Source organism: Brachycentrus maculatus, unplaced genomic scaffold (assembly GCF_059751285.1).
Source record: "Brachycentrus maculatus isolate JH-2025_06_01 unplaced genomic scaffold, ASM5975128v1 h1tg000660l, whole genome shotgun sequence".
NCBI lineage: Eukaryota > Metazoa > Arthropoda > Insecta > Trichoptera > Brachycentridae > Brachycentrus > Brachycentrus maculatus.
In genome coordinates, this window is record NW_028281395.1 from 260,785 (window position 1) to 288,292 (window position 27,508).

General features: G+C 31.8%; 1 protein-coding gene across 1 annotated transcript in view; it reads left to right on the forward strand.

Annotated features, from left to right (window-relative positions):
- The window catches only part of LOC148300719 (uncharacterized), a 244,564-nt gene extending 225,035 nt beyond the window's left edge, over positions 1-19,529 (forward strand). The window contains exons 4-5 of the mRNA XM_088274380.1: positions 17,442-17,575; positions 18,380-19,529. Coding sequence (XP_088130506.1) covers positions 17,442-17,575 — 134 coding nt within the window. The 3' untranslated portion in view covers positions 18,380-19,529. The remainder of the gene's footprint in view (positions 1-17,441; positions 17,576-18,379) is intronic.
- The last annotated feature ends 7,979 nt before the right edge of the window (positions 19,530-27,508 follow it).

Consider the following 27,508-nt stretch of genomic DNA (forward strand, 5'->3'; position numbering starts at 1 on the left):
TTCTATTCCCAGTGGGAAGGGTCAAATAGTTATAAGCGATTTTTTCACTCTAATATTTATTCAATATTTCTCTGGACTGGTACCTGAAGCGAAGGGCTGATCACCTTTCATTCATGTGTTAACGATCAAGATAAAACTGCGTTTATATGGTGAAGTGCCCTATGCACCATTGGGGTGCGGATGAGGGTTTGAATTAATGAAATAAAATGATTTTGAGTGATGGAAATCTTTGGATCTTTACATTTTTTCTGTTACTTGGAAAACATGACATCCGTCAAGTGGCTGCCGTCAGTGTTGATACACATTTGTGCCCGTTTTATCATTTTTTTGTATACTGCAACTGTGCAGTTTACAATAGTCAAAATTGATTGACGTACGACGCCATTTGCAAAAATTATAACATCTTCCGATAGGGTGATTGATTTTGCGCCACCGTGTATAATGTAATACACTTTCCTCGAATGTAGATGCGTGCGTCGCGGCTGTCCAGGGGCCTTGTGCCGTCAGCCCATTCCGTACACTGCCAACGTCCACCGTACACTAGCCATTATACATTATATTAGGTAGGAGCACTACAATGGGATAACAAATTGCCGAGTAAAATTACCGGCCGCTGACGGATGTAATGACCTTAACCGTGACTTACAATCACGCTACAGGTAACCCTGGAGCAGTGGTCGGCAAACTTATCAGCCAAACAGCCAAATATGCACATTAAAAGGATCATTTTTTTTCTTCTTGAGACCCAAATCTATTTGCAATTCTAGAACACCTTAACTATAAATGTAGACCTTTGATAAATTGTGGAATTTGACACGTTATAAGGATTTTATTAATCAATTAAAAATCTTTTGCATCTCCTTTGAAAGTTTAATCATGTCAGGTTTATATGCCGTTATTTTTAGCACCTTTCTAGGTTTTTGTCAATGTGAAGATTTCTTAGTTGGTTCGTGCTTCAAAAATATTGTTCGCGTAAATACGTATAGTCGAAGAACCTTCCCGCGGATATCGCTCACTCCTTTCAAGAACGTCATAAATCAAAAATCGTCAATTTTCAGTTGTGCATGTTTTTGGAATGCCCAGAAAATGTACTATATCCCAGCAAAAGAGGCATATTTTTAACTTAATATTTACCCGCTACAGGGCAGAAAATGTTGTTTTTGCATTTTGAAGAAAAGGTATTGTTTAATAATTTTCGATCACTCCTTTCAAGAACGTCATAAATCAAAAATCGACAATTTTCAGTTGTGCATGTTTCCGAAATGCCTAAAAAGAGGCATATTTTTAACTTAATATTTACCCGCTACAGGGCAGAAAATGTTGTTTTTGCATTTTGAAGAAAAGGTATTGTTTAATAATTTTCGATCACTCCTTTCAAGAACGTCATAAATCAAAAATCGACAATTTTCAGTTGTGCATGTTTCCGAAATGCCTAAAAAGAGGCATATTTTTAACTTAATATTTACTCGCTACAGGGCAGAAAGTGTTTTTTTTTCCATTTTGAAGAAAAGGTATTGTTTAATAATTTTCGATCACTCCTTTCAAGAACGTCATCAATCAAAAATCGACAATTTTCAGTTGTGCATGTTTCCGAAATGCCCAAAAAGAGGCATATTTTTAACTTAATATTTACTCGCTACAGGGCAGAAAGTGTTTTTTTTTCCATTTTGAAGAAAAGGTATTGTTTAATAATTTTCGATCACTCCTTTCAAGAACGTCATCAATGAAAAATCGACAATTTTCAGTTGTGCATGTTTCCGAAATGCCCAAAAAGAGGCATATTTTTAACTTAATATTTACTCGCTACAGGGCAGAAATTGTTGTTTTTTTCCATTTTGAAGAAAAGGTATTATTTAATAATTTTTTTAAATATCCTAAATATTTTTCAAATGGAGAAAAAACCTTCAGGTTTTACCTAAAAAGATCTGTTGCACTATAAAAAGTTCAAAAAGTGGCTTGATATTTATTTTTAATACATTGTGTTATATTTTTAAACTTTAAAAACGTTCTCCTGAAAAATCAAGTATTTTGATTTATGACGTTCTTGAAAGGAGTGAGCGATATATGCGGCTCCGGAGCAACACTTTGCCGACCAATGCCCCAGATGAATAACTGGCAACTGGTAACCGCCGACAACATATTTCTATCTGAACACATCAACTTGCGCGGGTTCATGTTATACCCCTGCGAGTATGTGATCCTGGTATACTTCATTTAATTCTCTTCCGCAATATGCTCCATCTACTAAAATATTACTACAAGTATTTGTCACCGGAATGTATTGTAGAATTTGTAAACATAGATCCTTTGTTTTAGAAATACATCGTGTAAAATATTGATATTTGCTTTTCATCTTTTTTAATATTTATTGTAATATTAGATGGATATTAATTCTGTTCTTGTTATACAAATGTGATTTTTTATTAGTTTAAATTTCACATATCGCTCACTCCTTTCAAGAACGTCATAAATCAAAAAACTTGATTTTTCAGGAGAACGTTTTTAAAGTTTAAAAATATAACACAATGTATTAAAAATAAATATCAAGCCACTTATTGAACTTTTTACAGTGCAACAGATCTTTTTATGTAAAACCTGAAGGTTTTGTCTTCATTTGAAAAATATTTAGTTTATTAAAAAAAATATATTAAACACTACCTTTTCTTTAAAATACAAAAACAACATTTTCTGCCCTATAGCGGGTAAATATTTAGTTAAAAATATGCCGCTTTTGCTGGGATATAGTACATTTTCTGGGCATTCCGAAAACATGCGCAGCTGAAAATTGACGATTTTTGATTTATGACGTTCTTGAAAGGAGTGAGCGATATATTTTTTTGTATCTGGGTTTTCTCCATTTATACTGAGTTATTTTTACTTTTTTTGACATCTCATCATAGATGAAGAAGAAAATGGAAGTCTGGGCATTTACAGGACTTACGACCGTCATAGGCTTGGTTAAATGATGACTTAATAATACACGTGCAATATTCACCAATTCTAACCATGATTGACAACCACACTACTGAAAATTTTGAAACTTCTAAATAGATATATTGATCAAACTCGTAACACATTATGTGCGAATTCACAACAGACATCTATTTGTGAACAAGTAATTGGAAAATGTTGTAGTTAAAGTTTATCTTAACTTTTTATTATTTTTGTTTAATTTGTTTTAATAATAGATTTTTCATATGTCAGGATAGTACGACAGTTATATACCTCATTCTTTGCATATTTTTTCTTCTTGTATGCAATTTCAATAAATATGTTATAGGTTACTAATTGAAAGCGTCAGTGGTGTATATATTTTTTTGGATTCCAGAATCAATCTCACCGAAATGTGGTATACACACATCCACCTAATCACACATCTTACACAATCCGTATATGTATTATGTAATATAATACCTTTGTATCAAGCCGCTGAAATGATGATGTGTTTTTAATTGTCTACTATAATAATATATGTAGTTCTAACACTCTGAATAAAATAACACGGAACTTTAAGAGTCTAAAATTTTAAAAAAAGTTTTCAAAATATGTATTCAATTTGTAGGAATCTTTGTTTTTAAATATATATTTATTAAGTACGTACTATAAGAATAGTAAAATAACAAAAATCATTTCTCACATAAAGTCGCATATTCGATCGTTGCCAGTTGGTAAGTAAGTTTTTAATGACATTTTTTAATGTATGGTTGCTCCTTCTTTATAATAAAACATCAAATTTATCGTTTTTTTCTACTTTTATTTTATTTAAGCAGTGACCGGGTTTCATCGTTACCGACCTCATCAGATATTACCCATTCGATGGACAAGAGATGATGGTTACGCAATTAGTGTGAATGTTTTTACCATTGTTGAAAAAAACCTAGTCGCAAAATTGCTTATTGTTAATTGTAATGTTTTGTGTACTGTAAAGAGATGTAAAAATATATATTTACATATATGATGTAAATTAATTGTAAATAATAGTTTATATTAGTTTTAATATAAGCTAAATAAAATTTAAAAAAAATACAAATTAAAAAATTAAAAAATAATAAAAAAAGGTGGATTTCGATATTGATTTAATAAACGACTCGATGTTGATTCGTCGACGGACAATAGATGATCTCTCGCAGTTCATCCGTCTGTAGGCAAATTGTTGTGATCGGTAGATGTTTTAGCATCCGGCCTGAGAACTCCGTCTAATGGAATTAAAAGGGGATAATGAGGATTAGGAAAGGGAGCCGGAAGATGGCCGGATTACTGATTTGATGGACCGTCGGCATTCCGATGTCGTTTGGCAAGTTACTGTACCATTACCGAATGTCCCTCCTTGTGGGAAGCTCGCCCGAGAAAATTAATGACGGCTCCGATAGAAAATTCGAAACGAAATTTTCTAGAAAACTTGTTTACACTTTCCAAAGTTGCGTAATATTGCGAATACTTGACATTTTGCCGGATTTCTGTAAAGTAAAAATAAGTTACATATCTCTTAAACCCTGTTTTGAGGCGGTTTGAAGGAGAGCGTCGTGGGAAATACATATGTAGAAACGGATTTGTAAAAGATTAAGATTTACTTTGCGCGGAAATAAAACTCACTCTTCGGTTAGTTTGGAATTTTGCAACAACTCGCTCGTCGACAGGTTAATAAGTAACTTTAAAATTGGCTTTAAAATCGACTTATGAAATCCTCATTTTAAAGATGTGCTTCATTAAATTATTAATATTTAGAATAATTTTAAAAATTTGTCACTTTGTGGTAAAATGTATGCATTTTTAATTCAAGTTTTACTTGGCAAATACCACTATTTCTTAAAATCTATTGTGACACGTGTTGTGATGTATCATTTTCAAACACGTTATATCATACGGTATTTGAAAATGATGCGGAATGCATCGTTACACGTGTCACAATGGATTTTAAGAAATACATTGTGGTATTTACCAAGTGAAGCTTAAATTAAAAATATTATTAATGATTAAAGCATTTACTTTGTCGTTAGTCATTTTTACTTTTTTTATTGTTTTTAACATTTTTTTGTAATGTTAGTATAATATATAACCACTCACCGAGATCTTTGTCTACCGGTCCCGAGACGTACTAGTCTCTTCGTCAGGACAATCAATACTTCAAATCAATTAATTATACATCATTTGTTTCGTTTTAAAAATATGTGATTTAGAATACATTTTTTCGCATGTTTTCGAGGGATTCTTTATTCGCTTGCTTGCGATCTATTTTTAACTTAACAATTTATTATTAAGGGCTTGTCTTTTGTCGCGCAAATGCTCATCTCTCCATTCCACACGTGATGAGTTTAACCTTTCGGTCGTCCCGACTCGCTTCCTGAGGGCCCTCCGTTCTAGGGTTAAATTTATCTTATAAAGGTGACGTCCGCGCTACGTGGTTGGCAAATGAATATTTCCTCGGAGACGGCTCTAGTGGAAGTTCGGGCTGGCGACTGGATATATGTATGTACCTGCACGTGTCTTTGGGCGGTACATGGTACATACAGCATCCGGGCCAATGCAAGAACTTAACTCCCGGCTAGAAACTTCCCTTTATTATCGCTCCGTGTGCCGTACGGCTTTCGAATATCCGCTACCCGGGGTCGGATCCACTCCTTCGCAAGTATGGCGCTACAGCAAGACGCAAATATATTTATTAATTTATTTTTATTATTATTATTTTTGCATTTCACAATATTTCAAATTCACTAGTGCAAAAATATTATATTATGTTGATATAAAAAAAGAACCCACAAAGGCATGGCCTGTGTACAAGAAGAATACAATATATGTCAAAAATAAAAATAGATTAAAAGTGCCTATATTAAATACGTCTAAATTGTCCGCCTCCGTAGTGTAATGGTCAGCACGCTCGGCTACCGTTCTGGAGGTCCCGGTTTCGATTCCCAGAGGGGTCAAATAAATATAAGTGATTTTTTCACTCTTATATTTATTCCATTAAACCCTGGACTGGTACCTGAAGCGGAGGGCTGATCACCTTTCCTTCATGTGTTAACGATCAAGATAACACTGTGTTTGTATGATGCAGTGCCCTATGCACCATCGGGTGCGGATAAGAGTTTGATTTTAAAAAAATATATAAATACAAGTATTGGATGATCGTAACACCCGCCGATAATGAGGGATAACTGTATATAACATATATGGATTAATTAAATATTGCAGCAGCGCCCGACGCCCGATAAAATAGATACTTTTCACGTCGATTTATTATATTAGCGGAAATGTCCATCGGCGACGCGTCCACAGCACACACACATTCGCCAATTCGGGAATGCGCTACAGATCGGGAGGAAAGTGCTCCGTAGAGACGCTTTGAAACAATGGTAAAAGCATTTTGCAATAAATTTTCACTCGAACGTACGTCGCGCCCTCAGATGTTCCCGGCCGTAACAAAACTGTAGCCTCGGCAACAGTGTAAAAATACCAAAATTATGAAATATAGAGTCACGTTAAATGGAGTCACATTTACGGAAAAAAAATATAAATAAAAAAGCTTCTTCATCTCACCAATACATGTCTCTAGTGAAAATTCTAGTGATTCTTGTACAATGTTTCGAAATTGGATCATATGTATATAACGTGGTAATATTTTTCTTTGTAAATTGGGTGTAAATAATATGTAAAGTGGGTGTATAATAATAAAATAAACAATGTGTTGCTTTGTAATTAAAGAAACGACAATAAAAGTTTATTCTTAATTAATCTTTACAATAATTTTTATATCTATCTGATTCTGACAGTTAACAATATTTTTTCTATCGGAAGTCTTTTGTTTTATTCTGTGCGACGCATGCGACATCTGGTGGTAGAACTGTTTTATGTAGGTACTATTTGTAAGTACTTAATAAAATGTATAGGTAGGTACCTAGGTATTTTATTACATGTATATAGAACTTTCAAGAATTTGTGTATTGTAGTTACGAGTGTTTTTGCCTAGAATTTTCAGTCATGAATTACATGAAATTATAGTAACTTTAAACACAAAGAGTAAATCCACTCACGAGTAGGCATAGGTTATGAAACTTATAAAGTTGGGGCCTGAGTAGGGACATGATAAACGCCATTGCATAAGCCGTAGCTAGATTTCAGAGTCACTTGGACGTTAGGTAATTTAAAAAAAAAAGAATCTGTGTAGTGCAGTTGTCAATCGTGAGTAGAATTGGTAAATATTACGCGTGTGTAAAGTGAACACTTAAACCACCCTATGACGGTCGTAAGCCCCGCAAATGCCCAGATTTCAATTTTCTTCTTCATCTACGTTGATATGTCAAAAGATAATATGAATTGATGTCATAATTAATGTACGTCGTGAACGTACGTCGCGCCCTCGGCTACTGCCGAACGTAACAAAACTGTAGCCTCGGCAACGGTGTAAAAATACCAAAATTATGAAATATTAACTTACGCAAGTCTTCCATTCTATTACGAGAGCTGATTATGTCGCCTTGCTTGCCTGACACGCATCCAATTAATTACACGCTGATGATTGATGATACTAATCGGGGAACTGTATCTCTCCGAATTGTGCGCCTGCGGATTCTTCAGCCGTTTCCCACATGAGATACTTCCTAATACGTTCACGGTTAATTTAATGGAACGTACCTTCCGCTGTAATCGCTGACGTTCCTAGAAAGCACATGCAAATTTATCTCGGACCATTATTCTGTCCGTCGAAAAGACTGAATAAAAGAGATTTTTCATCCATTCTGAAAGTGTGTGCACGTAATATAATATATTCGTCCATGCATATGTATGCGCACGTTCATAATATTCTCAGCTCTTGAAATACGACTCGTTTTTATGGTATAGCGCCCTTTTATTGCTATTTTTCTATTGGAATGTCTAGGATTATTTTTATATGGGACCGTTTCCAACGCTAAATGAATACTTCGATTGATTATTTGTCTTGATTTATACTTAATGTTTTTACGTTACTTTTTTATACGAAAACTGTCGCAAAATTCACTTTTGTTCTTTGGTATTTAAATAAGCATTATAAAAATAACCCAGCGACTGTAGAATTCTTGCTTAATATTGATTTTTATTCACCATTCTTCAGTTTCTCTCAGAATTGTAATATTTGTATATACATATTTCACTTCACTTTTTCTTTTAAATTACACAAACATCATATTTTCATAGATTACTTATCTAGATGGCGAAAAATATAGATCGATTTCATTCAAATTAATCATGTACTTGTAATATGTATTTATAAAATACAATATTATTTAAGATTATTTTTTCCTACTAAAAATTCGGAAAAATCTATAATATCATTAGCAAAATTCGCTTATTAAAAACAACATTTTATCAAGAGTGGGGGATACATTACACTATCTTGTACGCATAACTTCAAACTGATATATTAGCGATGATATTAATCGCGTTCCCTTTTAAACACGGCATTCACTAGTCAATCATATGGTTCGTTGCTATATACCATAGACCGCAAGATTCATTATGGGGAATTGTGGAAATGATTGAGATTTTTAACACGTAATGACGTCATGCTTGATACTTCACAGTATGTCTATTTTTCCGCCATTTCAAATGTAGAAAGTTTAATTAGTCAATAAAATTTAAGTAACCTTCTTTCTTTACAGAGTTTAATTACTTATAATCAGTACTTACTTACACAAATCAGTACCAACAAAATTGCATTTACTTAGGAATAAAAAAAAATCAACAACCTCCCTTTAGAAATTAAAAATATAAAATACCATACAATAGAAAACTTAACAAGATAAGTCAATCGGACCGCATAAATATATATATATATATATATATATATATATATATATATATATATATATATATATATATATATATATATATATATATATATATATATTTATATATATATATATATATATATATATATATATATATATATATATATATATATATATATATATATATATATATATATATATATATATATATATATATATTTATATATATATATATATTGGGTTGATGCAAAAGTTTTGACCGTTTTTTACATATATTTTTTTTAAGATTTTTTTTCATGTGTATTATTTATTTAATAAATTATATAATTTCCATCAGTTCTTATAACCTTCTCCCATCTTTCTATCGACTTATTAATACCAGTAGTATAAAATTCCGTGGATTTTAATGCGAAAAATGAAGTAAGGGATGTTTTTACCTGCTCTTTTGAATAATTTTTTTCATCATTTAAATTTTTTTGCAGTGATCGGAATAAATAAAAATCAGAAAGAGCAAGATCTGGAAAATACAGTGGATGCTTGATAACATCCCAATTTAACTCATTTAGCTATTGTTGGGTCATCATAGCCACATGTGGTCGCGCGTTGTCGTGATGAAACACTGCCCCTTTTCTGTTTACCAATTCTGGTCTATCCTTTTGAAGGACCATGTTCAATTTGGATAATTACTAACAATATTGTTCTGCTGTACTTGTCTTATCGTGTTCCAAGAGTTCAAAATACACAATACCCTTATTATTCCACCAAACACAAAGTATAACTTTTTTTATGGATTTCGGCCTTCGAAGTTGTTAATGGGGCTTGTCCAGGTATAGTCCAATGTCTTTTTCTTGTCAAGTTGTTGTACACGACCCATTTCTCATCTCCCGTCACCAAACGATGCAAAAAAGGTTCATGTTTTTGTCTCGCACTCAAAGCAACGCGCGTTGAAACACGATCGAATAAATTGGCAGCCGACAATTGATGAGGTATCCAAACGTCGTACCGCGAAACCATTTCCATACGCTTCAAATGTCTTAATGCGATTGTTTGGTTGACTCCCATCATTGACACAATCTCCCTGACGGTTAGATGTGGATTGGTGTCAATTATGACTTTTAATTCGTCGTCATCAGACTTCAATGGCCACCCGGTACGTGGTTTATCAATGAGTGAAAAATCTCCAGATCGGAATTTCGCAAACCATCTTCGTACCTGTCGAACTTTGATGACATCTGCTCCATACACTTCACAAATGTTTTTGGTTGCCACACTCGCGGTATTGTCTTTACGGAATTCATAAAGTAAACAATGACGTAAATGCACTTCATCAAACGACATTTTGAAAAAATACAAGGGGTTATTACTGTACTCTGGCCAGGCCAAAACTGAATAGAAAGTAGAGGGAAAGCATCCTTTATACAATGGAATCATAAAAAACGGTCATTACTTTTGCATCAACCCAATATATATATATATATATATATATATATATATATATATATATATATATATATATATATATATATATATATATATATATATATATATATATATATATATATATATATATATATATATATATATATATATATATATATATATATATATATATATATATATATATATATATATATATATATATATATATATATATTCCTCTGTAATTTATTTTTTAAATGATAAAACATGGTACTATAAACAACAGCAAAAAAGAAGAAAAAAGTCCCTCTCCAAGCACAAGAGCTAAGTCTCTTTTTTGGAGAGGCTCAGCGCAACTAAAATTATAAGATTGTATTAAGTAGAAATGTATAGAAATTGTATAAAAAATTTAACTACATTTTTTATAATTTCTGTATTTTTAATTATAATTTATAATTTAAAAAAAAAAACTACTGAAATATTTTGTGGCTTTTTGCAGTCGTCTCTTAGTCTCTGTCATTTGTAGCGGGGTCATATCAACGTGTGCGCTGGCAAGTGTCCAATTTTCGTCTGAAAAACAATTTAAAATAACTCATCTTTGACGTTTTTTTTCGCCGAGAATTGGGGTTTAACCCATTTTGCTTCACCTTGAATTTCGATCAAGACCAATCGTGATGCGGGAAGACCAAGGGGGAGATTTTATATCGAGATTGTTCCGGGGAAACTTCTCATCTCTGCCCGTTGCATAACTGCCAAGCAACGACCATTCTTATCTCGGATATTAATGAACCTGCCATTTGCGTCAACATAACTTAATATACTCAAAGCGTTATATCTAGAACGGCAAACATTTTATAGAAACAGCCTATTTTTCCACAAATATAATAATAATTCCGTGATATCGCAACGAAGTATTTTTTAAAATGTTTATATTTTGGAACCATTAACTCATTTCTTACGAATGACATATTTTAATATAGAAAAAATACATATAATAGATTACCATGAATCAGTTTTGATTACATAAGTACTACTATTAAAATCGAATCATTTGTATTGTTAAAGGTCAAAAACTTTGATGATAAAAATAATACGCTTTTAAAAGTAAAACATTTATGAAATTTAGATTCACGGTAGTATAATTTGCTTACATTATTCTTTTTTTTAAATATACCATTCGTAAGTATGAAATTTATGGTAAGTAAATGTATGAAAATACTACGTTGCGATCTTCTGAATATATTAATGGATAATTTATTTTGATACCCATTCAGTATTTTATATATGAAATATCTCACAATACTTTTAAAGTTTCATTCAACAATATTTTGAACTATTTTACAATTTTTGTATCTAATATGTTGGTATTAAGACATGTCATAAATGTTTCTGAGTTCTTATTGATATTGGTCATTTTTGACCATTAGCATAGATTTACACGTCATATTTACACTCAAAAATGTTGTAAATAAATTTAAAAAAATAAGCTAAAAATAAAAATGGAAAGGGTATTTCTAGCGTTTCTCGAGTGTGTGAATATAATACAGGATTCGGATATAAGTTTATATAAATATATATATATATAAATATATATATATATATATATATATATATATATATATATATATATATATATATATATATATATATATATATATATATATATATATATATATATATATATATATATATATATATATATATATATATATATATATATATATATATATATATATATATTAAGACATGTCATAAATGTTTCTGAGTTCTTATTGATATTGGTCATTTTTGACCATTAGCATAGATTTACACGTAATATTTACACTCAAAAATGTTGTAAATAAATTTAAAAAAATAAGCTAAAAATAAAAATGGAAAGGGTATTTCTAGCGTTTCTCGAGTGTGTGAATATAATACAGGATTCGGATATAAGTTTATATATATATATATATATATATATATATATATATATATATATATATATATATATATATATATATATTCTATATTCACACATTATAAGCCTGCTTAATAAAAAGCTTCTCTCATCTCATCATAGATATCTCCATTGAAATTCTAGATATTAGTTTAGACTCTTACCGTCAATATTTGAATACCACGCAAAGTAAGAAAATATCGAAAGAAGTTGTTTTTAAATATTATTTTTAATTGTTTGTAAACATTTCAACAAAAATATAAAAATATATTCCATATTTTACTCACGCAGGTTAACCTTTTATAACCGTAATTTTCAAACGAACCGCCGACTTTATAGCAAAAACGTGGATACAACATACTACCTAGTATTAGATTTCTTATACCTAAGCATTGATCATCTTACACCCCCTCCCCCACCTCTCAGCTAGTATTATTACATCTGGACATGTGTCACTATGTATGGGGAAAAATATATAAAGAAGAGACATGTTTGGCTTTCTAATTAATTACACGCATCAATTAGACGCCGAAAAACTTCACCGAAATAATATATAACCATGAGAAAACAAAAATGATATCCCCGATAAACATTTGTTCAGAGCGAAACTATCGTTCTACCTTTTTGTATGTCATACAAAATATGTATGTATTACAACATTTTGAGTGTGTCCAAATACTTGTTCACAAAATCTGGATTATCTCCTATTACAGGAGTTATTTTCATATTATTTTTTGACATCTCATCAAAGATGAAGAAGAATATGAATATATAATAAATTGTCTGGTCAAATTATAAGCTTAAATAATAAAAATGAAAATGGTATTTTCTGGCGTTTCTCATGTGTGTGATTATAATCCAGGATTCGGACCTCACATACTAATATAAGAGTTTCTGCTTAGTAAAAAGCTTCTTTACATCTCACCAATAGATGTCTCTAGTGGAGTTCTAGTGATTCAAGAACAAGGTTTCTAAATTGGTTAATATATACAGAACTTCCAAGAATTTGAGTAGTGTGGTTGTCAATAATGGGTAGAATTGGTGAATGTTACACGTGTGTAAAGTGATCACTTAAACCAGCCTATGACGGTCGTCAGCCCCGTAAATGCCCAGACTTCCATATTCTTCTTCATCTTTGATGAGATGTCAAAAAATAATATGTATGTATTACGTAAGTAATATTACAAGCAATTTCAGCAAAACTTCAAATATTTGGCAATCAAACATTTCAATAAACTCCCTAAAGAAATAAAAAAAATTGATGATATAAAAATACTTAAGAAAAAAATTAAAGCACTATACATTTCAATCTTGAAAAAATATACAAATAAGACTATTATATCTTTTATTATATAACATTAAACCACGAGTGTAAGTCCCTCTCCAAGCACAAGAGCACAGTCTCTTTTATGGAGAGGCACAGCGAATCGAAATATAAAAGTTCTCTAAATGTATAAATGATTCAAATGTATTATGTTATAAATAAAAATGTAAATATATTAAATGAAAAATAAAATAAAATACTTGTATATAACCACGGATGTATACATTTTCCCATTATTATAATTATTTATTATATCAGATACCCTACGAATATGTCAATAGTATAGGTGTCACATGTTGATATAAAACATCTACATATCATTCATTTTTATATGAAAGAAGATGGAAGTCTTGAGTATCTCGACCTGGCTTTTGGCTGGCTTAAATGATCGATTTATACACTTGTGTAACGTTCACCATTCTGCCCATTATTGAACATCCATATTGCATTATTTTTTAAACCCTTATATATGCAATAGTCCAAAAAATTATGCTATATGGATGTTCAATAATGGGTTGAATGGTGAACGTTACATAAGTGTATAAAGTGATTGCTTAAACCAGCCAAATGCTCAGACTTCCATTTTCTTTTATATAAAGAACGGTAGACGTTACTTATCATGTTGGGACATCTGTAATATAAATTTTGTTTATTTGTAGAATGGATAATTATTTGTGTTTTAATTTATATTAGTTATATTATATTAAGACCTGAAGATGGAAGGATAGCTTCCAACACTAGTCGTTATAATTAAATAAACTCAAGTGGTAAAAAACAAGTGTTTTACAATTATTTTACGATATAAATTTTCTTGTTTTTCTTCGTTTTTTTGTTAGATTCTGGATATTTTCTTGCGTGGTTTTTTAATACGAGTCTAAATATTGTAAAATCAGGATACTGAAACGCAATAATGTTGAGAACAATATCTACTTTCTCTTTATATTTTCATTTTAAAATATTTTTCTATGATGATTTTTCGATGGTTGCGATACGTCTTCATTGCGGTATTCCGCCCGTGGAATCGGTTACATCCTAGCAATCATTCGGTTATTTTTTTAAAATATTGGTTTCACTTTCCCCATTTTCCCTGCTTTTCCCTGTGCGCCAACGCATTGCGAATCTAATTATGTATGTGTAATTGAATGAACGCACTCTCGACTACGGTATTCTAATACCGTAGTCGATATCAACCGAACTCTAGTTCGGTTGATATCGATTGACTAACGTCATTAACTGTAATTCGTGACACGAACGTTCCGCGTTAGTTAGTAAATTCTTCATATTCTTGAAATTCAATTAGTATCGTATTTTCATTACGTTTATTTGTCGAATTTCAAAGGCGAAATTCCGTGCGTGTATTTCAAATCCAAACATGCGTTTGTGAAAGGTCTTGATGATCATTATTATCAAATGTCATTCTCAATGTAGGTACTGGAAGCTATGCTCTAAAGAACTACGGTCATATCAAATTTACACGTCAAATATGCAGTTATATTGCAGTGATGGGCGATCGCATCTAAAAATCGAATTACGTAACGACTTCTTCATAAGACGGATGTTACTTAATTCAGTTTTTACATATGCTATCCCCCCGCATTAAGCGGTCATCTCTACCTCGACAATTTTTCAAATGCGAGTTCATATTTCGCTCACTCCTTTCAAGAACGTCATAAATCAAAAAACTTGATTTTTCAGGAGAACGTTTTTAAAGTTTCAAAATATAATAAAATGTATTAAAAATAAATATCAAGCCGCTTATTGAACTTTTTACTGTGCACAGATCTTTTTAGGTAAAACCTGAAGGTTTTTTCTCCATTTGAAAAATATATAGTTTATTTAAAAAAACAATTAAACACTACCTTTTCTTCAAAATGCAAAAACCAACACTTTCTGCCCTGTAGCGGGTAAAATATCAAGTTAAAAATATGCCTCCTTCTTCTGGGATATAGTACATTTTCTGGGCATTCCGAAAACATGCACAACTGAAAATTGACGATTTTTGATTTATGACGTTCTTGAAAGGAGTGAGCGATATGCTATGAAGGGATTCTCTACCTAGACAATTTTTCAAATGCGAGTTCATATTTGAACTTCTTTTTCAGCCTTTGCAGTATAAAACCATACCAAGTTTTCGTGGAACACTTATTATCTTTCCGACATTATAACAACTATTAACCATAGTTTGAGAAACCCTAAGTCAACGCTACCTGACCGCACTACGCTTAAAAATATTCGTAAAAATAACCTATATTTCTTGTCAATATTATCGCTTATTCATGGGCAGCCGCTGTGTTCGTCGTAAATATTAGCAACAGCTGACGACACGTTTGATTTTTCAGCGATAAATTGTAACAATGTACGAATGTGTCCGGTGCGCGGGAAAGTTGATAATACGCCTGGCGTCCCTCCGTCTAGGAGCGAATCGGCGGCTATTTTTAGCGCGCGTGAATTTCAAATGTTATAATACGCCTTCGAACTTCGAACACCTCCGGTTAGGTACTTGTGAATTTATTGGTTACGTAGGCACCCTTCGTGTTACTTTTAACGAGAAGGCAACATTTCCTTTTTTTTTTCTTTTGGTCTGTTTTATGCCCTTGTGATGCCCTTTTCGTTTTATTTGGCAACTTGTTTTCGGATTTTATCTTGTGATATTTCACTTTTATTTATTGATAATAAAAATAATTATTTCAGCGCGATACTAAAATAATAAACCGAAAAATTTATGTACTTACTGTAAATCCGATCGGCCAATTAATTCTAACTCAAATAAAAATTAATCACACTGACTTTATATTTCTTTTTCCATAATAAAACGGGTAGGTACAGTAAAAACTCATTATTCCAAACAACTGTTATATTCAGATTTCTAGATAATTCGATTTTTCATAATATGAAAAATTTATATTTTAAAACATTCGAAAATTTGAATAATCAAAGTAAATTACCATAATTTAGCAAAAACCAATAAAATTAAAAAAAACCATTAAATAAAAAAAATTGAAATTTTTTTTACAATTTGTTTGAATTTCCAATTTCATTTACTCCTATTGTTAACAAAAACTGAAAATTTCATCGTGCACCAGTTTATATAATTATTTTTTAGTTTTTACTGTAGCTTCTCAGATATTGGACCCAAGTTTTAAGTTTTCTTATGTCTTTTTTTGTTGTTGTTCATAAATCTTTTATTGTCTGAGAAATATATCTATCAATCTTATCATTAAATACAAAGCCATTTTGTTTAGTTTAAAAAAAGTATACCCATAAGAACAATTATTCCGACACCAATAGTATTTTAAATATGAATAAAGTAATAATGTAAATTTTGTTATTTAGTTATCTGTAGATTATCAGGAATATTTTCATATTCCTATCTCAGCAAATTCTTTATCTTTGCTGAGATATCAGTAAAATCTTGATATAAATAACTCCTAATGGAGCAGTTCAAGCCTTTGTGAACATAAATTTGAAGGCACTCGAAATATTGTAAAGAAATATATAGATATTTTTAAATTAAACACTTGTATAATACTACTTCATGAGTTTTATTTCATTAAACACGACTAGTGGTATTAGTCCGCCTCCGTAGTGTAATGGTCAGCACGCTCGGCTACCGTTCTGGAGGTCCCGGGTTCGATTCCCAAGGGGGGTAAAATAAATATAAGTGATTTTTTCACTGTCATATTTATTCAATATTACCCTGGACTGGTACCTGAAGCGGAGGGCTGATCACCTTTCCTTCATGTGTAAACGATCAAGATAACACTGCGTTTATATGACGCAGTGTCCTATGCACCATTGGGGTGCGGATAAGGGTTTTAAAAGTGGTATTATGTGTACAAGTTTTTAATTAAAAAAAAGATGTTTCATAATAATATATGCAATATTCTCATTTATCTCATATGAAATGCTATAACACCACACACAAACACACATACATACTAATTGATATAAATGATGTTGGAATGATGATACTAATGTTTATTTTTGCATGTTGTTACAGATGAGGTGGACGTGATTGGGTACACGTCTAACCAGAGTGATACGGACGACCATTCTTCAGTCCAGAGTGGATCCGGCGACTCAGGGGTGGCTCTCACTGCCAGTCGTTTGTTGCTTTCCATCATGGAAATCTAGGTAAGACCACTGATCATGTAACTTACCCTTTCATAGAGCTTGGACTGCTGTTATCATATGAACAAAACTAGTATCAAAATAGTTCGGACAAGATGCAGTATTCACACTTACAATTCAATCGCTGTCAATTTTAATTAGAAAAAATAATAAAGGACCTATAGTGACATCTGTTGAATTTTTTTGCATAGTTTTTTTTTTAAGTTTTCTGTATTGTCTTGTATGATAATATAAATAACTCCACTATTTTAATTTTAATAAAGAGTACCTATCCTCTATCGAATCTATCAAATTACTATGGACAAGATGCTGAATTTACACTTATAATTCAATAGCTGTCAAATTTGATTAAAAAAATAAGACTTGTAGTGACATCTGTTGACTTTTTGCATAGTTGTTTGAAGTTTTCTATATCTGTTGTATAATACTGACGACAGTTTTAATTTGAATAAAAAGTACATATTAGTCTGGTGGTTAGTTGAGTTAGTTTTTCCATCTTATCACATTGTTATCGGGCGGTTTTTTCAACAACCCCTATCCTAATTTGTATACTAATTGGGGTCGTATACTAATCACAAGTAACTGCAAACCTAATTTCGATCTGTACAATGTTTTTTTGGGTCTCGCGCTCTACCAAAAGTAAGCAAATTTAGTATGTAAAACAGTATGTAAAATACCCTTTTAAGCATTTCCCACAAACAATGTATTAAAAAGTAGTGTCTCGCTTATCCGATGCGGTGGTCCAAACGGTCTGATTGGAGTAATTCATGTCCTACTTTATTCCTGACTTTATGCTTTTCTTTCCAGATTGGCTGCTGTGCAGCTGAGTACCGCGGAATACGCAATCGTCCCGTGGGATTGGTGGAATATAAAATAAATTAAAAAATATGCAGAATCTTACAATTCCTTTTGAGAAGAGGGAAGCCACAAGCTAAAGTGCCCTGTCGTACAAAAAGTTACATATGCTATTCGAGAGTGTGACACAACTGACTGAATGGAGCCAGTATATAAACAAGACCTTTAAACTATTAAAGTTTTTCTTTTACTTTGTTAGTTTTTTTGTAAATATGTAAAATGTCCAACTGAGGATACTGGATTTTATTTATTGGTCAATATTATTAAACAGTACTAAAATATTCACTTACTAACCGTACCTACGTATGCCTTGTTTCATCTCAAAGTCCAAAAAAAATGTAAACACTGTCTCAAGCACTCTGCTTGATTCATTCGTGATGAAGTGGAGCAAAAGATAATTGAATTTGCTTACATTTTTTTCAATTTAAAATGAAACAAGGTATTTTTTAGTTTTCTTGTTAAACATATATTGTCCCTGAAAAAACAGACTGGCATACATAGCTTGTATATATTAATTATCATTCTTCTTCTTCCTATCCGCACCCAAGAATTATAGGGCATAGGGCACTGCATCTAAGTCAAGGTGATCAGTCCTGGGTTCCAGATTCATGGATATAGGATTGTAACACATTGGAATATGACATAAGTTAAGGGATTCAGGGTGATGAGCATTACTGCTATGCGGGAAAGGAAATTGTAGGGGAGTAGTTGGTATAAGATAGAAAAAGGACAATGACAGCAATGGGTAGAACACTTGGGGTTGCATACCCACACTCGTACTAGCTTGTGTAAATTAACAATATGTCCTTTTGAGAATTTCTCACATGTAACATGACTGTGCCAGTCTGTCTTTCTAGCGACAATATGTGTCTTTTTTCGTCCAAAACGTACTTTTGAAAAATTTATTCAAGTATGCACTATTAAAAATTTGTTTTAAAAACATCCAAAATTATATAACGAAAAGGCGAGAATATTCTAATATATTATTGTGCATCTTTGTATTTTTATGTAACAGTATTACTTTTCAAGAAAATTTTAGCATGATTTAAAATTTTCAACTGTCAAAGTGTAAAGCCTAGATTTTCCGCTGTCAACAACAAAATTTTGAAAATTTAACCACAAACTCTTATTTTCCATCAGACAATTTTGAATACAGATATTTTGACCAAATAATGCCATTAAAATAATTTTTTGTAAATGGTATGTTATGTACTTTAGTTATTTTATATTGGAATAACCCATTTATATAAATATAGACAGACATATGTATATTACAATACAAAGATCATTTAAGATGTGTACTTTTTGTCTTAAGAGAGCTACAAGACTCTGGTTAACGACTTATAAAGTGAGACAGAATGGTTTTCACGCTAGCGCCATTGTGCAACTATTGTACTCACCCAAGGTTTCAACAAAAGATACTCATGTGTCCGTTTTATGAATACCACCTCGTATGCAAAAAGATCCTTTATCGACTTACTTCTGTACCTCAATCTGGGAAGGTGTACACTGGTTAATTTTCTCTTTGCCTCGTAATATGTTAAATAATAAAATGTTTCTGAATTTTGGTTACTCAAGATAGAATGTATTTTTCTAAACTCATTTTAACTGGATCTGCTGAGAATGACTAAATTTAAATTATTAATAAAATGTATGTCCATAGATAAATGAATTTTTCATATAATTATAAGAGTAGTAGATTAGCTAGCAATTTGTAGGTAGCTAATAATAAAGGGCTGCGCTTAGAGGAAGAATGATTGAGTGTCCTTCTCCGTCTCTCATCGTGATCTCATCCGCATTCTGATAGAGATTTGTGAAGGATAAATGTGTCGCCGTGATCTCGGCAATCTAACCGAGACTCGGTAGCGCGTAGTACGACTCACATGCCGAGAACAGTGTCGGTCACCGGAGGATGTCTTGCATACGGGGAGTATTTGTGTAAACAATCTTCTAGTCAACAAGGAACATGTCTGTATTAGCAAAGGAATTTCCACAAATCTACAACAGGAGGGATAGAGGAAGCTGTCGACTGTCGGCTATCAGTTATCACTGTCACCGTACATACTGATATCTGACGTCTACAACAGACAGCCGCTAACTATTCCCGTAAATGTTAATTATTTGAAATGTAAATTGTACATACATATTACCTATATGAAGATAAATAAAACATATATTTTTTATTTTAAATAAAATGGTCATAATCCAGATAGTTTATTACATTTTATTGAAATTAATATTAAAAGTCCATTTATTTTTAGGAGTCGATTGCAATAATTTTGAAGCCCATAATTGTACCCGGTTTACATATCCAAATGTGGCTATTAGCTCTCACGCTCTCACGAAACTCAGATTGTGAATATTGGTACATACTATTATGTATATTCTAACTACTATGTACCTTTGCGGCGTACTGAATTTCACATTTATTTCATATGTTCATTTTATATTCTTGTCCACTTTTACCATCAATTGTAATTTAGTAATGTTACGAAATTATCAGTTTCAAATAAATAGATAAATATGTAAGTAAAGGCAGATCTCTTAAATTAATAATTATTGTCTGTTAGACGTTTTAGGCTTATTTTAGTTTTACATGACATGGTGTGTTAGCAAAGAATTATAAATACGAAGACAGGGCACTGATAACAACTGCACAGCACCCGGATGAACATTCGGTGAATATTTCTGTTTTCCATTGTTTGTGAAATTACCTATCAAATAGAAAGCTAAATTTAAAGGAAGCGATGTGTCGGTAGAGAAATGTTGATTAAAGTAGCCGCCTCGACTGAGATAACAGTAACCATCTGTTACAAGTCACAGTAACTGTATCTTGGCAGTCTCGGACTGTCCATCTGTGTTTGAACTGTGCCAGAAATTTGATTCATTCATATTTGTAATTCAATGACTAAATTTATACATCGTGAAGCATTCAAAGAGTACAAATTCTGTGTAAGCCCCACCGCAAGATTGTTTTATATATTCGTAAATATATATATATATATGGGGATTATTATTTAATTTTTAAATGAATACAGCGTACGCTTTGAACCTACGCAGAGGGATTCTTCTCGTTGTTAAATCGTTTTGTATTTCCAACTAAAAATAAAAGAAAGTTCTTTAAATATTTATGTAGCCATTTCTTATATTATACAATATAATTTATAAATATATCGCTCTAGGAAAAATTATAAACCAAAGACCAAATTATAAAGTGACAAGCAATATCCAGTATAATATTACGAAGAGTTTTTATATAGTATTTGTAACATTTCTTAATGCAGCGAGAATGAAGTTCCCTTTGATTGTACGGTCGGCCAGATGGCGTTCTGCCGATCTGCTCATCTCCCGTAGGTGGCACTGATCATGAAATATTGTTAAACATTTTGGCTGAAATGAAATTATGTCGGGTGCATGTTGAATAGGTTAAGGCTGACTTTGTTAAATTATTAATCATCATTTAAATCCAACATTTCTTTTTCATATACATACTTTGTAATATTATGTATATATATATATTTATACAAAATTGTGCATTTATACATTCTCATCTGCGCATGTGTGAGCATGTTTGGCTGAGTTTGTATACTGGACGCATTATGTTGTATAATAATAAGTATATATTTTTTAAAATTGGACACTTAAAAACTTATTTTTGTGACATTTTTATTTAAAATTGATTAATCCCAATTAAAATTTAGAAATTAGGTTGAACATGTATCAATGTCAAAATGGGTAATATAATATATAAATTTAGCCCTACGAAGGAGTAGTATGGAGGTTTATAGATTTTTATTGGAATATAATAAAGCGAGTGATATAAACAGTCGGGCCGGAATGTACGGATGTGGCAACTTTATTTTACCGAGTCTGACTTACAATACAAGAGTACCTGGTTCATCTTCATCTCCAGAGTGAATGTTGAATGTCCACAAAGCACGCCTCATCCTCTGTTCCCCATACTCGTCCTGTTCCATATGTCGCCTGCAGACCTGTCATTATCACTGCGGTATTGACAATACACATTTCTGTTGATGTTTGATGTGTGCTATCATTATAATATAGTAAAATATATGGTCAGTAATTGAATACATTCTTAGAATATCATTAAAATTGCTCACTATGAAAACGATATAATAAAACGATAAAATATTGAATTTTAATCGTTCGTCGTTGAGTTTTGTTCCAAATAAAATGACGTATTAACATATTCTCATGTACATACATAAGTGTAATCTTTGTTTCTTGTAAATCCGTGTTGATACTTATATAAAGAGAAAGGTAGATTGGGAAACCGCGGGAGAAACGGGATAATTGGCAGCCATATATAGAAAATTAAAATGTGCGTACATTCCTACAGTAAGAAGGATATTTAATTACAGAAATGGGCTATATGAATACTGCAGTATTGCGACATTACCGCATCTTTTTAGAAATACTAATAAATGTATAAAGAAATCACAATTTGTGGGTGTTATTTTTAGATGTCTTGTTAGGTATTTCCAGTTATGATTACTGATTATAATATATATTTAACTAGTTAATGAATGATATTAACTAAATGAAGAAAAATACAAAAATATTGCATCTAGGCACTAGATAGGCATGTGATGTGGAGTCATCTGCCACCTTTATGTTAGAAGAAATGCTTCCTGCCCAATCACTGTTGTGGATGCTTCTGTCAATTGGTCTGTTCTTTACTTCTGGTTGTGGTCGCTCCCTCCACCCGACCTGTCCCGGCCGCTGTACATCGTGACCGCCCACTGTACATACGTGACCGCCCACAACCAGAATATAGGCATTGTGAAAGGATGTATCTCAGTGAACGTTCGACAATTTATTGTACATACTACTTGTAACTATGAATATTGCATTGTTTTCTTATTTTTTCCATTCTATGAAAATAAATTTGTGTACTATTACTTGTACTTCATTTTTTTATTCAACCCCGACCATATTACCTTTCTAACCACTATCCGCATCCAACGGTGCACAAGAACCCTCAATTATGCAAGGTGAGTCCCTCGAGGTTAATCCCATTCCGAGTGTCCGAATTACGTTACTCCGAACTATTTCATTTACATCTTCTGTATCCCATCAAACCAATTCCAGAGTGCAAAATTGATTGCCTTGTCTTCGTGCAATTGATGATTAACATCGTGTTGACCTGATGCAGTGCCCTATGTGCCATTCGGGTGTAAATAGAGCCAGAGATGTGCTGCTGAAATTTTAGCAACCCTGGTGAATACTCGAGATGCACCAAATATTTGGTGATTTCGGCATAGTTTTATGTATGGTATTCGGCATAATATTCGATTGAAACACTGAATATCAAATTACGACTACTTATGGTGGACACACACTAGGCCAGCAAAGGGATCGCATTTTAACAGAAAATTGTAACTTTATCAAAAGCGCCAATCCAACGATTTATATCGATTATGTAAAAATTCCATCTCGGATTACCGAGGTAAAAAAAACCTTTTTTACAAATTTTTATGGTTAGTTTGTTTTGAAAATACACCAGATTCACCAAATTTAAAATAAATTTTTCTTTGTTTTAAGTCCGTCAGTTATATGCAACTCACGGAATGTCAAGACCAATATATTGTTTCATAGTTTTCAGAGAAAAATCTGATTCAACTTCGATAATTTTTCCAGGTGGCCACACAAAAATGCATACACTACGTGAAGCGTATCAAATTCAGAAACGTAAAATCTCATCAATGATTGGAGTAATATTTAACTCACGCAACCTCTTGACCAAACACAGCGTGAGTTAAATATAACTCACATGCCGTCCAACGTGTTGACAACCACCTCTCTGAACGGAATAATTTTGGCAACCAGCTCGGTAAAGCTGGTACAAACCTACAGGCAGAACATCACTGAATAAAGGTAATTGAAAAAGAAGAGTGCTATCACTCCTTTACTCTGACGTATGTATTTAGGAGTGGAATATATTTTATAGATACATTTTATACATATCGCTCACTTCTTTCAACAACGTCATAAATCAAAAATTGTCAATTTTCAGTTGTGTATGTTTTCGGAATGCCTAGAAAATGTAAGTGTCTCAGCAAAAGTGGCATATTTTTAACTTAATATTTACCCGCTACAGGGCAGAAAGTGTTGTTTTTGCATTTTGAAGAAAAGGTAATGTTTAATTATTTTTTAAAAATATACTAAATATTTTTCAAATGGAAAAAAAAAACCTTCAAGTTTTACCTAAAAAGATCTGTTACACAGTAAAAAGTTCAATAAGCGGCTTGATATTTATTTTTGACACATTTCACAATATTCTTAAACTTTAAAAACGTTATGAAAAAGATCGGAAAAGTTTTTTTGATATATGATGTTGTTGAAAGGGTGAGCGATATGTTATACAGTTAACCTCCTACAACGTTGAGATAAGTCCCGTTAAGATAAGTTATTGGAGAGAATGTTATAGGAGGTATATGTTTTAAAATTGTATTTTAATTTAATAATGACTGATTTTAGTGATTTCTGCTGGTTAAAAAGTAAAGGTACAATGTAAAACATTCACCCATTATAATGTTCCCTCCGACAACGCGGTACCTATCTCAACATTACAGGGGGTTTGTATATGAATGACATCACTACTATATGAAAAAGAAATGGAGAAGGAACATGAAAACAGCAGCAGCAGTGGCTAGGGCATTTGGGGTTCTATGTATGAGCTATTGTTCAATCAAAGATACTAAACAAGTAGTATTGACAACATATTGAGTGTGTCCAAATACCTGTTCACAAAATCTGGATTATCTCCAATTACAGGAGTTATTTTCATATTATTTTTTGACATCTCATCCAAAGATGAAGAAGAAGTCTGGGCATTTATGGTATTATTTTCAATAATGGGTAGAATTGGTGAATGTTACATGTGTGTAAAGCGATCACTTAAACCAGCCTATGACGATCGTCAGCCCCGCAAATGCCCAGACTTCCATATTCTTCTTCATCTTTGATGAGATGTTAAAAAAATAAAAAATAATAATATGAAGTAGTATTGAGATCATACTAGAGGAATAAGGGTAATTAATAGACAGACTATATTTTCATTAAGTACACTTCTTTATAAAGACATGTATAAAATAATCCACAAATAATACTAAGCACAAAAAATATATAAATACCATTTACTTTCCCCCTCGTATTCTAATCACTTTACAATCACTTCTCTAAGTACATTATACATACGGGTTATACCATTTCATGGGCAGTGAGTGCCGTCGGGGTATAAAGCTCATAACGGAATCAAGTACACCTCTTCTTATTCCAGACAATTTTACAAACTACCGCATATTTACACAATTAAATAAAAAATACATTCGAATGTCTTTAAAATATAATTGTACATAAATTAAAATACACAGAAATATATCGTGGGTATCCTGGCAAATTTTTTTCTCTAAAATCCCTGTTATTTAAAGCTTTTAGCCTGAATAAAATACCCGCTATTAAACTTAAAGTTGAATTTTCTTTTGAAACCACAAAATTATGACATTTCAAACTACTTAGTGTATTTGCCAGTTTATAGAACGTTGAAAACTTTATAATACTGCGTAATTAAGTCAAAATTGCATATTTTTGAGTTAATGTTTTTTGTCAGTATACCCACGATATTACTATACATTTTTTAAAATTCACTTGGTGTACATTTTTTCACTAGCTGCCAAACACTATTTTACGGCTCAACGAAATAACTAATCTACTAAGGTCTTTTAAGGTAATTTATATTTTAAGTTCTGAACTTGTTCCAACGATACATTCAAAATTCTTATCAATCTATAATAACTCTATTCCTATATCTTTTTATCATCCTACGTGTTAAGATATCCATCAATTGTCAAATTAATACTATGTAACTGCAAATTTCGACAAGAAACAAGTATAGATAATGAATAACAATTTTGTTAGATATATTATTTAATTTTATCATTACATACATGAGAGTTTTATATTATGGGATGATTGATTCCTCTAGGATTTTCTTAAATGTGTCAAATGGGAAATTAATTCATTGAAACTATTGGAATCCATTAATTATATCAATTAACCGGATCCACGCGGCTCGCATAACCGTATGTGTTTTCACAAAACATTCCCTGTACGCGGCTGACATAACCGTTTGTGTTTTTACTTTGCTCCAAGTTTCGAACCTCAGTTCAACTTGGAGGGATTTTTTCATGGTGTGGAACTTTGGATAAAATAATATGTCAATCCTTGGCCTTATGACATCTGTTGAAATATCTGACTAATAATTTGTAACATCACAAAGATAAATGAAAGAACAGATCCCTGATTTTTCTTGCGGTCGGTAATTAGTTCGCGCCATAATCATAGCCTATATCTGTCTCACTCTCGACAGTACGCATCGCCAGTGGGTAAGAGTGACACACGATGCGTGCTTTGATTTATTTATGTTACGATCTTTATATTACAATATATTTCAAGAAAAATGTGACACGAGTGTATTATAGAGTACCAAAAAGGTACAATGAATCCCATTGAACGTTTTTGTTTAAGAAAATAAATCGTCTCTTAACTAAATACATGATAAAAGTAATCATTTAAAAAACGGCAAAATACCGCCGCCCACGGGCGTCTCTCAGGAACAAAGTGAACGCGGTCAAAAGGTTAATTTAAAAATTATATATGGAGCTACATAGTTTTTTTTTGTATCTTTTGATTTATATTTGCGGGTGTTTATTTTTGTGGTAAAAGTCGAGTTATGCCCTTATGCAATCTTTAACAATATTTTTATTAAATATTTACTTTATTGCACTGAGATTTAACCCTTGAGGGCCATATGTATATCAAGGTCCTTGGAAATTATATAAAATAAAGGGAAAAAAAGGATTTTGCTACACCTATATTTACTTATGTAAATGAGGAAATTTTGTACACATACCTATCATTTTGCATGCCTAAAAAAGGAAATACTGTGATGTTATTTGAATATAAACTTAATAATATTACATACATTACGATTTTTTAAAAATTTTGTTGCTTGAATGGAATGAATTATGATGTATTTTTAAAACTAAGATGTTGAAA